General features: G+C 38.9%; 1 protein-coding gene across 1 annotated transcript; it reads left to right on the top strand.

The window, feature by feature from the left end:
- Window positions 1–75: 75 nt before the first annotated feature.
- Window positions 76–15304, top strand: LOC139944232 (mismatch repair endonuclease PMS2-like). The gene is made up of 24 exons (XM_071941206.1): window positions 76–209; window positions 721–876; window positions 2599–2685; window positions 3465–3567; window positions 3935–4037; window positions 4488–4568; window positions 5001–5089; window positions 5305–5383; window positions 5994–6091; window positions 6509–6608; window positions 7058–7142; window positions 7494–7573; window positions 8166–8377; window positions 8505–8572; window positions 8917–9554; window positions 9942–10044; window positions 10326–10425; window positions 10991–11084; window positions 11615–11688; window positions 11956–12056; window positions 13314–13420; window positions 14117–14221; window positions 14970–15005; window positions 15167–15304. The coding sequence occupies exons 2-24, from the start codon at window positions 741–743 to the stop codon at window positions 15227–15229; spliced, it is 2742 nt and encodes a 913-aa protein (XP_071797307.1). The 5' UTR covers window positions 76–209; window positions 721–740; the 3' UTR covers window positions 15230–15304.
- The last annotated feature ends 1584 nt before the right edge of the window (window positions 15305–16888 follow it).

Here is a 16888-nt window from a genome sequence, read left to right as displayed (position 1 = left end):
TTAATGTAATTAATATTAAATATGTAGAACGAGGACTCCCGGGAAAAGGCAAAAACATTTTGTCGACTGCTGCCATCACACAGTGCATGCTACGCAGCGATGCTGCTAAAAAGTGTACTGTGTTTCTGTTTACACAGTGTTTTTGGTGTTAAATGTAAATTTTATAGTGTTTAACAACTTAAAAAGAATTGATCGAAAGCTTGAGAACGGTAAGTGGCTTGCTCAATCATTAAACAAAACATAATTTTTGTTTTGATTGCTAATGATTGATAGGATTTTTGTAAAATTGTTTGTAAAAATGTTTGTCAATAAAGTTTTTTGGATGTATTGTACCATTGATTGTACTACCGGTACCTAGCGGACTAGTCAGTGACTGCTGTTTACTACAGTATTACTAAACTCTAACACAGTAACATTAACGTACCTAACTAAACACTAAAACAGTCCATCATCACCTTCTTTGTTTTCCCCAAAAAGTGCAGCTGTTACCGCAAACCTAATAAATTACTCTTTGACCTTTGTTTACAAACTGTTACGTTATTTTTCTCTCTTTTTTTTCTGGATGTATATATGCGGTAACCCTTCTTCTCAGGTAAGAAAAAAATTCAGTGGTTTTGGAGTTAATTAACGGCGGATAAATTGGTGGCGACGACCGAAAGATTATCCTTACTCAAAGACAGGTTTTCATATTGTTTTCTTTTTTGTTTAAATTATACCCAGATTTCAGATGTAATTTCAAGATGATGGCTGGCAGTGTTAAAGCCATTGACAGACAGTCTGTTCATAGGATATGCTCAGGTCAGGTGGTCCTTAATCTAGCCACAGCCATCAAGGAACTGGTGGAGAACTCCCTGGATGCTGGAGCCACAAATATAGGTAGGAAATGGTTTTTGTTTGTTTCTTTCTTTTGTTCAAGGGAACTTGGCAAACTCCCACAAGGGGATAAGCGCCAAATCTGGCAACAGCCAATCTTTCTCACACAAACATTCAGTAGCTAGATGACAATAGTTATTCTATTCATTGTGAAATCAGCGGTTAGCCAGGGAGATTCGACCCACAACCTTGCTGCACGACTACATCCAGTTCGACTTTATTTCCCTCCCTCCATGAATTGCAAGATTTGAAGTGCTGGTCAGATTGTTTCAAGATCAGTGTCAAAAGATTTAACTTGAAGAGTAATTACCCTAGTAGCCAGAGATTGAAGAGTTATTACACTAGGATCAACTCGATTTGGCTTTCTCAAGTGATTACAACATCTGCACAGCATTGACTTGAAAGCTACTCGAAGCTGTTGGTACTTAAAGCCGTACAGGACAGGGTTTATAGCGGAATTCATCAGCGTCAACGTCATGAAAACTTTCCACACGAGACCAGCAAATGGCACAGGATAAGGTATGGATTCCACCACGGTGATCCATAGCTTACCAGGCAACTGGTAAAAAAATGAGGATGAAAAAAGCAACAGTGATGACGGCCAGAGCACTAGTTACTTTCCTGTGAGCTCTGTGCAGCTGCTGCGGCGGTCCACGGATTCCTTGCACCTCTAGGTTTCTGGCTCCTTGTTTGAGGTTAGTGAGGATTTTGGTGTACATCCGAATCATGGCGGTGACTGGAAGGAGGAATATTGTAGCTGATATGATGCCAAATATGATTGGTTCTGTTTTCTGTATATTTGGGTAAGTGGTGGTGTGATAAAGGACACGGGGCATCTCCAAAATGAATGGGATCACCCATGTGGCCAGTAACAACAGCGTAATCTTTCTCTGTGTGAAGAAGCTAAGATACTGCAGAGGCTGGGTGATTCCGATAAACCGCTCAAAGGTTGCTAGTGTCAGGCTGAATACAGACTGAGCACAGAAGCAGTTCATGAGATAATAATGAACCCATTTGATTCCGTTGTAGTGGCCACATGTCTTGAGTTCTGCCGTGTTCAAAGTGAGATTTGTACCCTGTTGGCAATGGGGTACAAGCGGAGTTAAGGAGCCAGCTACACACACCAGTGCATCTGCAACAGCTAGGTTCAGTATCATGTGGTTGGTCAGGTTTTGCAGTGTCTTCGTGTTACTTACAGTCACACATACCAAAATGTTGCCCACTACTCCACAAATTCCAATAGAAGATATCAGTGCGTAAAGAAGTTCATCTATTTTGAAAGAGCTGTCATCAGCCATCATGAATGATGTGCAGTGTGCGTTATATACATAGATGTGCTGTCTGTGAAATTCTAAGCTTGTTTTAAAATGTTCTTGTAAGATCAGCACCTGGATCAAAATTGGTTTCTGGCAGGTCTGTGTTGCTCAGTGTTCATTTATTATCGTAGATTGTGTTTCTTAAAGGTTTTGATTGACAGATGATATTTAGGTTGCTGATTCTTGGTAATTAGAAGTTGATTAAAATTGAAAGTGGCCTTGTTTATGATGGGGTCATTTATTACTTATTTTGGATAATAATAATACAATACAGTATCAAAGTATTGTACATGTATAGAGCACATACCAACAAGGTACTCTATGCACTTATATATAATACATTTATACAGAAATATAAGATATATGGAAGTTATGAAACCAATAATATTGTTGTGTTTTTTTTTTGCAGATATCCGTCTGAAAGATTATGGCTCAGAAGTATTGGAGGTTATAGACAATGGCTCAGGAGTTGAGGACAACAACTTCCAGGGACTTAGTAAGATACAGATTAGATTGTATTTTTTAATAAACAAGACATCAGTTTTCTTGCTTTTTAAAAAACAAAATGTTTTTTTTATCCAACTGGCACAATACAGCGAAGTGATGCTTTACGACCCCATATATTACCATAACTGTAAATTTGTGTGTTTAGCAAACTACAAAACCCCAGCAGAACACTGACATTATGTGGATGAAGTTTGAAGAAGGCAGTCAATCAACTCATCAAAGCACAAGATTTTCATCGTCTAAATTAAATTCAAATAGGTGAAAGCATTGATTGAAGCAAGCAGTTGGTTTATGTAAACACACATGTTGATTCTGCCTAGAACTAACAGATTGCGCCCGTCACTCTGAGCAAAATACACTTTGCTGCCCAGCACAGATTTCCCCCAGATTGCAGCAATGCTAGCTCTATATCTAAACATGAATGATTTTGTTGAGCTGCTCGCCCTAAGTGGACTAAATTGGATTTAGCTGCAGCACTGCAGGTTGTAGGGATTGAGACAGCATGGCTGTCATCTTGAGGATCTATTGCACACAGTCTTAAAGGGGCAGTGTTGTCATGATCGAAGAGGGGCGAAGTTATGTGGTTATGTGATCACCATTCTCTGCTTACCAAATTGTCACTTATAATACATTAAACTATAAACGAGAGGTAAGACAGGGTGGCCAAATCTGAAATTGGGTGTCAAAATAGCACGAGACACCCCTGACCCCTCTGCCTAACACTATGTGTTTCTGTTATAATGTTTTTGTTTTATTCTGTTTTTTTAGCATTGAAACATCACACCTCTAAGCTGAGAGACTTTTCTGACCTAAGCAGTGTTGATACCTTTGGGTTTAGAGGGGAAGCCCTCAGCTCTCTTTGTGCTCTCAGGTATGTACAATGATAGACTGGTCCCTTGTCTTTATACGCAATGATAAAGACAGGAACTGCACTTCAAACCCAAAGCTTTCATTGGCTAGAAATATGCAAGTGGATGCGTACAGCCGGAAACCCATGTGTTTGTTGCATTGTGCATAGAGCATACGTGTAAAAAATTAAAGTACATGTCAAGCACCGCAGATAATTTATGTATCAGTTTTGCATACTGTATTATCCCTGAAGAATATGTGCATTGCTCGGTGTGTTCTTTTATTATAAGGACTTTGCTATGCATTATGGACAACGCATGAGCTGACTGATAGTGAAACCATGATGAATGTACATGTAGCGTGTGTTGTTTGATTGCTTCCTACTACAGTAACATGATAGTGGTTACCTGCCATGAGTCAGCTGCTGTGGGTACCAGGTTGGAGTATGATCATGACGGCAGACTGGTCAAGCAGACACCCTGCCCAAGACAGGTAATAAAGTTCCAGTTTTTATGTGAGTCATTTATGAGTAATGCATTCCAAAGAATCATTTCCTACTAAGGTTAATTATCAGAACATTTTGTTATTTGATTTGGGGTTGAAAAAAAAAATCAACTTGAAGAGAGTAGCATTTGAACCAACGACCTCTGGATGAACGTGCCAGCGCTCTACCGTCTGAGCTATCAATCCCTTTGCTGGCGGTCTCCCTATTGTGTCAATATCTTTGTTCGGGGTGCCAGTCCAGAAGCCATACAACCAATAATATTACGGTACAACCTGGGAAGCGGCAGCCAGGGGTCACCTTAAGGGGATGCGATTTGTTATTTTCTATGCAAATTTTCTATGTTCTTATATTAGAAAATATTAGACCTTGAAATATTTGGTTCTCACTACTTAAAGGCTCACACTTGAGTTGGTGTTCTACTTTTTATCTTTATCCAGCATGGCACTACAGTCACACTTCAAAATCTCTTCTCAACACTACCAGTCCGGCACAAGGAGTTCCTAAGGAATCTCAAGAAGGTACATTTTGTTAATGTTAACGTGCAGGCAATCAGGCCTCAAATTAACTGACGGTACCCACAGCAATTGCTCTAAAAAATGTATAAGTGTGGGAGAATATGTAGACCTTTCTGTTGCAACATCACAGTACAAGTTTTTGCCAACCACGGTCAGTAAACTATGGGAAGCAATAAATGCAAAGCAAGAAAAAATTGCAGCTACAGTTTACCACAACTCACTCTCAACAATTGCTCTCTGAAGAACTGTAATGGAAGTCTAAACTTAAGTGCAAGGTCGTGTTGGAATTTGCGGCTACAGCTTGGGCTATCGCAACGGCTGCATTGAAGTATAGAGCTGTCTTAGCAAGCGTCGTAGTTGTAGCTGTGAGTCGCCAATTTGGATACAGCCTAAGACTTGTTTGCTAACAGTTGTCCTGTTTCTTCTTTCCTGAAGGAGTTCACTAAGATGGCACAGTTACTTCAAGCTTATGGGATCATCAGTTCAGGGGTGAAGCTAACATGCACTAATCAGATAGGCCAGGGGTAAGTCTATAGATCTTTATTATGCAACTGGACATTCTCTCTTGTTTTGACAAACTGCAACTTGAATAGCCATATATACCTCAGGAAATATTGTGTTTGAGTTCGCCATCCTGGTTTTGTGGAGCAGGACTGATTTTGCAAACGTTTTTCTCTCTTTTTGTGGTTTTCTTTTGTTAAATGTCTTGATTGTTGGTTGTAAATGTTTTTATTTAAAGGAAACGTTCCCCTGTCATGTCAACCAGTGGAAATACTCTACTCAAGGAGAACATTGCCAATGTTTTTGGGTCAAAGCAGGTAAAAGAAGAATTTACTACTTTTTAACATTTGCCGGCACAGTTTATAAAGTGCCGACACACTAATCCGGAAGTCGCAGGTTCGAATCCCACTCTTGTAATTTGTCTTTGTTCAAAATCGAAAATTATTCAAACTTAACCCTACCAGTTTCCCTTGTGGTTTTGTTGTTTTGGTACAGCCAAATTGGTGGCTGACTTGAGTGAACTCACAATGACCTAACAGCATGGTGATCATTCATCATCAGGGGTTCTGAATTTCAATGGTTTTAGTCTAAATGCTACATTTGTTGGTCTGTCTTACTGCAGCACTATGTAAAAATTTCCTTTGAGAGTACTCTGGTAGGGTCGAAACATCGGGACATTAACTATTTTTTGCATAAATTAAACTAAAGCTTGAGCCCAGTTCCAAACAGTCGACCACAGTGGTCAAGCAATGGTTGACCAGCCTGGGTTCGAGTCAAAATAGTCGACCTTCAGTTCATAACATTAGTCAACCAATGGTTGACCAGCCTTGGTTCAAGTAAAAAATAGTCGACCTTGAGTTGGTGTGCAGGCGAACTCACTCAATGTACATGATGTAGTTTGAACCTTTTTCTCCTCTTCCTTAACAGCTTCAGAATCTGATGGATTTTGCGCAAGTCACCCCAGGCTCTGAACAATGCGAGGAGTATGGACTGACTGAACATCAAGTACAAGAACAACTTTTCAAGTAAATATAATACGAATTGAAGTTCGAAGTAAAGCATTGGGGTTTTATCAGAGCAAGTTTATAACTCACCAGTTCTGAGAAAACATAACAAAACGGTAAAACTGTTCATGGTAATAATGATAAAATAGTTCTTTTAAAGTGCACATATCCTAGACAACTCTAGTTGAAGGTGATATTGGTAAAAGAAGAATAAACAACAAACAAATTATTCTTAGTTTAAATTAAAACTCTCTCAAAGTGCGTCAAATCTGACTTTACAGAACCCTATTACTTTGAGGTAAAATGTTTTAAAATGCCATAAAACTGCTTTAGGCTTCTAACCAAAGGTTTTTATTGCCTTTTAGTTTAAGAGTGGTTAACAAACAGATATATCCTTTTAACCAAGTTACCATTCCCTTGCCTACATAAATTGTCTAGAATCACAGGTTATGTATCCAAGAGTGACCATGGTAGAGGCCGAAGCAGCGCTGACAGACAGTATTACTACATTAACAAGAGACCATGTGATTTTCCTAAGGTAATTAATTCACCTCAGTCACTATATAATAACAATATTTATTTCTGATCCTGCAACACTTTCATCTAAAAAGGTTTTGCCTCATGTTTCTGGCATGGTTGGCAGCAGATTTAGTTTGATGTAATGTTCAATGATAACTAAGTCAGTTACTTTATTTGAATCCTTGTTTTATAAAGAAAGCTTCTTAGTTTATAAGTGTTCATTTATCAATCTGTGCTTCAAATATTTATTGCAGTTTCTGTATTTGTCCGTAGCTAGCAATTTTTGAGAAAATAGAATTGGCCGTTGCAAACTGCTTGCCAACCAAAAGAACCTACAATGCATGGGATGGTATAAATGTGAAAAACAGTTAATGACCTGACAATTCAACCCTAGCCGCTAGCAGAGTCTTTCCCGATAAGAACACAACCCACAATTTTTAACAAACTTGTTAATGATTTCTTTGTAAGGTGTCTAAGCTTGTGAATGAGGTGTACCATATGTACAACAGGCACCAATACCCATTTGTGGTTCTGGACATCTCCCTTGCTAAAGGTATGTGGAATGATACAAACATTAAACAAGTGAGATTTGGGTCCTTTTTGGCCCCATTTAAATAGATTGCAATTTGCCTGGTCATTTTTCACATTTTTTTTTTTTTTTTTAATAACCATTTTTAATGTATCTCTGTTAATTTGATTGTTTTTTTGTCTGGTTATAATAATTATGTTTACTTTATTGTTCTTTGTATGCGCTTAGAGACTGTTTGCATTAGGCGCTTTACAAGTGTCTTATTATAATAATTATTAATATTTTTATATTTTACTTTGTGATGATCACAGATTTACATAAAACTGACATTTCTCAAGCAATTATTGCCACAATTTTGTGAATGTCTTTCGTCAGATTCTGTGGATGTAAATGTCACACCGGACAAGAGGAAGATTTTTGTTCTGGAAGAAAAGAGCTTGTTGGCCATGTTGAAGGTAGAGACTATCTTTGCTGCCCTTACATTTATTATTTTGTTTGTCTGTTTATCCACATACACATGTAATGCGATTGACAATGAAAACTCTCCTCTAGGTGCATTATACTCCTAAATGCCCCAAATCTCCCAATGTGCTACACATGTATGCACACAGTGGTGAAGTCCTGTCATTTTATTTGTATGTATGTCGATCAAAGCCACAAAAGGCAAAGTATACCTTCAATTTTTGGAACCAATTCGAATGCTTTAATCCTAAACAAATGTAAATGTGTGCCATAAAACTAATCTGTGGAAACTTCATTTCATTTCACGTTTTATGAGATTTTGCCAAAAATCTAGAGCGGATAATGCAGGAAGGGAGTACAGATTAATACACAATCTTAGATTCACATTTAAGCGCATAAAACTGATCTATTTTTACATAACCACAATACTTCGAAATGTTTCTCAAAGTGCCTCATACAATGGAGTTCTACCTCCATGCTCATACTATCGAAAACCTATGTTGACTTCTAACTAATAGTTTTTATTGCCAATGATTTTAAGAGTTAATACCAAACCTATACCTTTCCTTCAATGTCCCTTTTCAGACGTCATTGCAACAGATATACGAACCGCGATCCTCCGTCTATGATGTGAACTCGCAGATGAGGTCATCGTCTGGGGCTGGTACGGGGAAAACGGAGACTGGAGGACTGACAAGTCTGATTGCTGCCAGACATCCACCATGCACTGGATCAGCCACTGAGGGCAGTAGACCAGACTACAAGGGACTTAAACTTACTTTGGCTGGGTTAAAGAGGTATGTATAATACCTAATGAAACTGACTGATGCATGCAATTCACATACAGTACATGTACATGTAGTTTCACAGATTTTGGTCGTTGCGCTAGTCACTGATGAAACCTGTTTTCTTTCCCATTTCTAGATCCTTCTCGCATGCAGGAGGGAGCAGTGAAATCAATACCCGAGAAATACAGGAGAGAGTATCCAAACGTAAGTTTTCTTCTTATAAAAAATTGTTCAAAACATCTTGAATTTGTAAAAACATTGTACTTTTGCACGAGAGGTTTGGGTGCAAAAAGATGGGTTTGTGTTTTCACATTAGGTTTTGGTAGCAATATTACCAGCCTTGACTTGTACACGGAGGACAAAAAGGCCCATGGCCTTTGTTCTGTTGCCCTGGTCTTAGCTGATTTTCCAGAAGTACCTTGTGCAAAATTAAATATGGCCTCGCCCTCTCAAAGATTGTTACCACGTTGTTATGCAGGCTATGTTTTTTTAGTGTAAGGTTTTCCAACTGAAGTGATATATTCTTCTCTATTCTGTTTGATCTGCAGAGCCCAAACTTGATGCCTTCCTTTTAAAACGTGCAAAATCAGAACCAGTCCATCAAAACTCCACACAGAATAACTCACAATCTCCAAGTCAAACATGTTCAAGTCCCAGCAAACGTTCTTTACTCAGTGAGGAGATTGAGCTCTCAAAAGTTGCTCCTGATGATGAAGCCACAGATGTCAGTCAAGAGGATCACAAAAGGAGTAATCTTTTCCTGGGAACGAGTAACTTTGAAAGAGATTTGCCGTCAAGTTCCATCACTGACTCGTCTGATGATGAGAAACGGACTTTGGGTTTGCAGAACTGCACCTCGACACACTCAGAAGGAGATAAGAGCAACCTACATGTAACTTTGCCTCAAGAGAGTGGCCAATCGGAAGTGGACATTTGCAATCATTTGAATGTCCTCCACCAATCAGAAGAGGCTAAAGCGGCACCCCATTGCAGAGTTTTAGTGACCGACTCGTCCACCAATGAAAGAAAAGAGTTGGAAATTCCGGTTGCAGACTGCAGTTCTGTGGCACACGAAGCAGTTGAAAAGGCACCCAAAGATGATGAAGAACGGGTTTCTATGGAAGTTGCAGATAAAGAAATAACATCATGCAGCACGACAAATTCGAAAGCAGGAGCGCTTTTAATGGTATGAAAAAAATTTCTTGTTTTAAATAGTTTTTAATTCAACAACTAATCAAACATTGAGTCAATTATGAACTCAATCCACGGTAGTGAAGTTATCGATCCACTAAGTAAAGGTAAGAGTCCCAGTCGATTTCTTCACTTTAGCCCAGGTAATAGTTAATAACCAGGACAGTTCTGGGCAGTTCTTTTCAGAAATAGGCAATCTCCTGAATTCCAGAAATTCTACTCCTCCGTGATATAAAGCAAGCGAGTTCTTAAAAGAATATATCTACTGGGCAAGTACACATGGAGTTACCGCAGACCAAATACACATTGATACCTCACCATGCAATTCCTTAATTCAAATATAACTGCACTGTTGTCAACTGAGCTTCGTCTTATTCTTCAGGACGACTCTAAATTTCAAAGGTTTTCAACATCGTCAAGACGGAAAGAAGTAAAGGTGCCATTTTCATTGGACAGGCTAACAGGACAACTAAAAGAACAAACAGGTAACCAAACATGGTAGAAATAGTTTCATGACATCAGGTTGACCTAGTGGTTTCTTTCCGTGCCTATCACCGTGGACCCTGAGAAACAGTCTCAGATTCAAATTTCGGGGACATAAAAACTGATATATATTTACATAACCACATTTACTTTGAAGTGAAATATTTCTCAAAAAGCTCTATACTATCAAACCCTGCCATATCGCTTCTAACCAAAGGTTTTTATTGCCTTTCATTCTAAGAGTAATTATCAAATGTATACCTTCCCTTTAAACTCTGTTTAGATGCCTCATGTAGCTCAAGATCCTTCAGTCGTACATTCAAGGCTGCCATTACTCCATCGGATAACAGCACGGCAGAGGATGAACTCACTAAAAATGTCAGGTACAGGTCCAACATTTTCTATTTTATAATAATAATAACCTGTTTTCTTATATAAAGCGCATTTTACAATGACCATTATCATTAACTTAAGATGAATCTTTAGGACTTAAGACGAGTTAAGTTCTGTATCTGAATTTGCTAGGACGTATTGAACCATCCTAAGATAGGATGGTTACTCGTCCAAACTCGAGATGGGATTAATCCTTGCATTTCGTGAAATCAGCTGTCGGTCACTGGGCCTATAGCATTCCTTTAATCTTTCTCAGCTCCCTGGGTAGTTTACATGTACAGCCTCAGGCTGCTGTGGCGATCCTACGGCTTTATAATACTCATGTCAACCTCTATCCTTGCAGGTACCCATTTATACTCCTGTGTGAAGAGAAGCAATTATGTTTAAGTATCTTGCTCACATGACCAGGATTCTAATACATGGATTGGACTATATGCACACCATCTCTGCCATTTGAGAAGCAGACTGTAGTACTATTCTAAAACTACCCTCCTACATGTATAGGTGTGTAAACAAAAATTGTATTGACTTTGAATTTGTTTTGTTGTGTAACAGTAAAGACATGTTTCCGTGCATGGAGATTTTAGGCCAGTTTAATCTAGGGTTCATCATCGCCAAGCACAAGAGAGATTTGTTCATTATCGATCAGGTACGTAAACCTTTAAAGCATAGAAACATTGGAATTGTTAACAACGATCAAGGACGTGAATTATCATGGTGTTTTTTTTCTTCAAATCCCAGCCTGCCTGGCCATAATGCTTTTGTCCTTGAACAGGAGACCATTCAATAGTTTGCTGCTCTTAACCCAGAATTGTTAAAGCAACTTGCCTCTAGCTACCAGGCTGTTACAGGCTAGTGGTAAAAACATCTGCTCTAGAAAGGCATCTCGGGGTTCAAATCCCACCCGAGTAATTATGCCTGTGAATTTGTTTTTTTTTCATAGGAATCTGGGAAAATGTACATTGCTTGTGGTTGTATGCTACTGAGTTCTGAATGGAATTTAGAAAGTTTGATGGGGTTTAAATATACCTGATGATACAGTGCCTCGATATAATATTGAAATCTGTGTTGGATCAGCATGAGGTGCACAATTCTTCTAATTGTTTATATCATCGCTAAGAACCTTTCAATATTGTTCTTCATTTATATGGTTTTGTTTTCCTCTCATACCTTCTCTAGCATGCCACTGATGAGAAGTACAACTTTGAGATGCTGCAAAGGCACACAGTTCTACAGGGTCAGAGGTTGATACAGTAAGTGAACTGAGTTTTTGATGGTTTCTTGATTTTTTTTACTTTTCTTCTGGAGACAGTCAGCTGATAAAAACATTGCGTTGTATAACACTGGTTTTTCTCAGAACCACTGCAACTCAAATATATATTTTTACGGCAACATCCTTTCATATTAGTAATCTTGCTAAGCCAATTTCTCCAGGAATGACATGCTCTTCTTTTTAAAGTTGTGATTTTGTTGAGTGTTTTGAGAGCCAAACTATAAATAATTGATATTTTGTTTGTTAGAGCCATGCCATTGGAGCTGACAGCAGTCAATGAGTCCATACTGATAGATAACCTGGACATCTTCAAGAAGAATGGATTTGATTTTGCCATCGACGAAGAAGGTGAATAAAAGCGTATCAATATGAATTGAAACTTGATTAAGGTTTGGAGAGAGTAGTGACCTGGTTGACACCACATTTTTGGGGCTTGGGGGCTGGGATTGCTCACTGGGAGTTGAGAAAGTTTGAGGAATATTCTAACTATACTGCATGAACAGGGACAGTTGTCAGTCATTAATTCAGTCATTCACACACCCAACCGTCATTCTGGTCATTAGGGGTTCCATGATGGATTCATCTTCTATCAGGGATCATCACATTTCTCTCTGCCCTCTGTTCTACATACAAGGGCAGCATTATTTTGGCCCGTTTCTTGGAGGACGAGTCCGTGGCTGTACCAGGCGTGCTTTAGCCCTGGCGGCCTTACACTTTCGTATTGTACTACAGTGACGTCCTGGACATCAGGGTACATTTCTGGGGCGGAAAATTTTCACAGCTTCATAACTCAAATCTTACCTGCAAGAAAGCACCAATTTCAACAAATTCACATTCCATGGCAGCATATGTTTTTCTGCGGTGGGTTTTGATCGTCATATATTCTTCACAAATCCGTTATTTTCATGAAATAATGCAGCTCCCAACGTTAAGGAATTCCCATTTTTGTTCGTACTCTCACAGTCTGCCGTGTGTACAGAAGACGCACGACGTGCACATTTTGAATTGTGTTGCGTGTTAACGCTGTGCAGTCAAGATACGGTGACCAAGAATTCATGCGTCTAAGCTTGCATCGTGCGTCTTGCACGCGAATGTATACGCGTACGCACGACAACAGACAACACTGTGAGAAAACGATCGAAACGGGAATTTTTTAACGTTGGAAGCTGCATTATTTCACGAAAATGACGGATTTGTGAGGAAAATATGAGGACCAAAACCCACCGCAGAAAAATGTATGCCGCAATGGAATGTGAATCTGTTGAAATTAGTGGCTTGTTGCAGGTAAGATTTAAGTTATAAAGCTGTGAAATTTTTCCGCCCCAGAAACGGGCCTCAATAGTTAGGACTCTGTTCCTGTGTACAGAGAAAGAGTCCTATATAGGGCTAGGCGTGCTTGTGACATTTCACTATGGCAAGGAGTTGCTCCCGACTGCCTGCCTAAATGAAGCCATTGATTTGCTGCCAGGAAAAGTGTTTTGTCTTGTGCTCTCTGTATGGGATGTGCAGGACCTTGATCTAGCTACTTTGATATGTGTGCTAGGATCTGTGTATTGTTCTCAATATGACTTTTTATTCTATTTGGATGACATTTTGTCCCCCTAGCAACACCAACTCAGAGGGTCAAACTGACATCCTTACCAATGAGCAAGAACTGGACATTTGGAAAGGAGGATATTGACGAAGTCATCTTCATGTTGAGCGATGCACCGGTAAGTTCAATTAATTGGCCTTTATCGTGGTGCGCCAATTTGCTTTTCAGCTGTTCTTCCCCAATGTAAACCAAACTGAGGCTGGAAGGAAAAATATAGTCTGGTCCCTTTTAAGATGGATTGAGAAGAGCTGTCAGTAAGACTGTGTGAGTACGGACCCCAGCAAAGATGGCCACTTAGGCTGTAGGCTGCTTCGTCAATATTCAGCTGACCAATTAAAAACTGTGATACTTTTGAAACGCTCCCCTGGTTCCCCTGGTTTGGCCGACAATGAACAACAAAGTAAACAAGCTCCTTTGTGAATTAAAGTGTGGGGCACAGCCACACTGCAATGCGAGGGCATAGTCTATCTTATTAAGCCATTTAGCCCATCCAATGAGAGTATATTCTTAATCCTACAGAACCAAAAAGTGTTAATAAATGAAGATAATGCTGATTTTGTCAATGTAAATGACAGTCCATGCACACGTGTTTATGAAGCAACTCCTTTTACCCTTCCAAAATGACAACATTAGAAGCTCATAAAATGGCAGACCAGCGCACATCAGGCACACACGTAATAGAACTGCGCGATTATGTGCTCTGAAACGCAACACTGGATGGCACAAAACAAACAGACCTCCCCCATTGCTTTAGAAATGTGTTGTCAGTGGAGGTCAAACAGTGTAGGTATTTTATTTATTTTTGTACAATCAGGGAGTCATGTGCAGGCCCAGCAGAGTACGTCAGATGTTTGCATCACGGTCATGTAGGAAATCCATCATGATTGGTACAGCGCTCAATCAGAGAGAGATGAAGAAGGTGAGGTTAACAGGCAAGGGGGTTAAAAGGCAACTAATATAGAATAGTTGTAGGGCGCCAAAATCCAATTAAGGTGCTCAAGGAGCCTATGGTTTTTGGAATCGTTCAACAGACCGATCCATTAAGCTCCGCTCCATTGCGTATTGACCAATCACAACGCAACGAAGGTCCGACACTAAGGTCCGACATGTGTGCGCGTATGCTTGGCGCGCGCGGCAGAGTTGTGCAGAAAGGCATTGGAGAGCCCCACGTGTTCTTGCTCACACAAGCGTCGTGGGCGGAGCCTACTGGATCGGTCTATCGTTTTAATCCATACACATACACATTTATACAATAAAACTAATATGTGAAAATTTCATTTCAAATGGTGGTCAGGTTTTGAGAACAATATTGAACAATGGACCCCACAAAGCTTGTCTTTGTTCAACTTGGACCCCTCAAAGGAGTTCTCTAGAACATGTAGAAAGGGAAAAATAGATTAACAATAGCAGGACGCCACTATTCGATTCAAAAGGTTGTTTTCAAGGTTGTGTTTCAGTAGAGAATATTGCAGTGATGAACTTGTCCAAAAGCATCTTTGCTTAACATCCCCAACACATTGTAAAGTCTTTTTGTTTACAATAAAACATCACTCAATTTACAGCAATTTTCTTTCAGAGATTGGCTGTGTTATGGTGTTGTGCAAGACATGAGAATGATAAAGATATTAGTTTTTTTTTCATACCCAACGATGTTTGTTTTGTTTCAGTTGGTGTGTCATATGACTGAAATTGACCAGCCCTGGGTGAGTAACTTTTGATGTCCACTTCAAATCCATTAGCCTAACTGACGTCCAATCCTTCATTAACTTGAAACATATATGCACAAAACCAATGACGTGGCATGTTAAGTAGTAGCTGTACCAATAATTACATGTATTTATCTTTTTTTTCTTTCCTTTTTTAGAACTGTCCACATGGTCGACCCACAATGAGGCATTTGTTCAACTTAGATATGCTACCAGACTGATTATTAAGAACCGAATACCACTCATTGGAAGGAGTTAGCATTTCATCACTTGCTCCAATACAAACACAGTGCGGGATAGGATCCAAATCTAATCTCAGAATAAGGTTGCTTATAAATTGCAGATTTTTGTCATTATTTGCTTATCATAATACTTGAGGAAAGAGAACAATTGTCTTTAAGAAAATAGTTAAAAAGTTAACATGCATCGATGTCAGGTTTTTTTAAATTTTAAAATGTTTATTTTGTATGCCCAAAAGACTAGACAATACAAAACTGTTTAGATTTCAACAGAATCTTACCAAACAGACAGCAAAGTGACAGATTTTGTACCAAACAATGTATTCAAGACATAACAATGCCTTAATTAGATATATTTTTATAAAACACATTCATTCCTAGCAGGTCTGTGGCTAAACATGGAACTTTGGAATTACGACATTTCACCAAGTTACAACACACACGTGCACTCTCCAATTATATGATACACAGGCCGCATACATAATAAAACTTGGTGAGATGGTGAGATAACAAGGACGTTATTTCTTTTAAAGGCAGTGGACACTATTGGTAATTGTCAAAGACTATCCTTCACAGTTGGTGTACATGTATCTCAACATATGCATAAAATAACAAACCTGTGAAAATTTGAGCTTAATCGAACTTGCGAGGTCATCGAACTTGCGAGATAATAATGAAAGAGAAAAACACCCTTGCCACACGAAGTTGTGTGTATTTCAATGGTTGATTTCGAGACCTCAAGTTCTACATATGAGGTCTCAAAATCAAATTCGTGGAAAATTACTTCTTTTCGAAAAGGAGCCGTTTCTCACAATATTTTATACCATCAACCTCTCCCCATTACTCGTCACCAAGTAAGGTTTTATGCTAATAATTATTTTGAGTAATTACCAATAGTGTCCACTGCCTTTAAAGGAACACGTTGCCTTGGATCGGTCGAGTTGGTCTTTGAAAAACGTTTGTAACCGTTTTTTATAAAATGCATATGGGTAGAAAGATGTTGTAAAAGTAGAATACAATGATCCACACAAACATGCCTCGAAATTGCGTGGTTTTCCTTTACTCGTCGACTAACACGTCGGCCATTAATGGGGGTCAAAATTTTGACTCCCATAAATGGCCGACGGTGATAGTTTGCACAGTAGAAGGAAAACCACGCAAACTTGTGTGGATTATTGTATGCTACTTTTAAAACATCTTTCCAACCATATGCATTGTATAAAAAACGGTTACGAACGCTTTTGTTTTGACCAACTCGTCCGATCCAAGGCAACGTGTTCCTTTAATGAAAATTCCTAATACCATGTGAATCTCGTAGAGGGATCATATCACAAGACGGTCCATTTGAGCCTGTAAATAATCCAGAAGTATAACAATAATCTTGCAGTTTCTATACATCTACAGAAATGTAGCAATTTAATAATAAAAAAAATCATTCACTAAATTCTTTTTTATAATAAGACGATATATTGCATCAGTAGTTAATATAAAATACTCTTTAAAATACATGTGAAATAAATACTACAAAGAGTAAAGAACTCACAGCGTGACAGATTCGTCATTGTTTATACAAAATTTGTTTCATCTATACCGCCTCATCTTAAACTGAAAACTACTTTTGGGGGAAAGTTTCTTCATTCC

This window comes from Asterias amurensis, chromosome 11 (genome assembly GCF_032118995.1).
Source record: "Asterias amurensis chromosome 11, ASM3211899v1".
Lineage (NCBI taxonomy): Eukaryota > Metazoa > Echinodermata > Asteroidea > Forcipulatida > Asteriidae > Asterias > Asterias amurensis.
The sequence above is the reverse complement of the archived record's forward strand: the minus strand, read 5'-3'. Positions and strand labels throughout refer to the sequence as shown.

Bases quoted from the DNA above. Each gene is read 5' to 3' on its own strand.
- LOC139944232 (XM_071941206.1), top strand. From the start codon at position 741: ATGATGGCTGGCAGTGTTAAAGCCATTGACAGACAGTCTGTTCATAGG. The intron at 6,609-7,057 runs GTAATTAATTCA...TTTCTTTGTAAG, and splicing joins GACCATGTGATTTTCCTAAG to GTGTCTAAGCTTGTGAATGA. The intron at 7,143-7,493 runs GTATGTGGAATG...GTCTTTCGTCAG, and splicing joins GGACATCTCCCTTGCTAAAG to ATTCTGTGGATGTAAATGTC.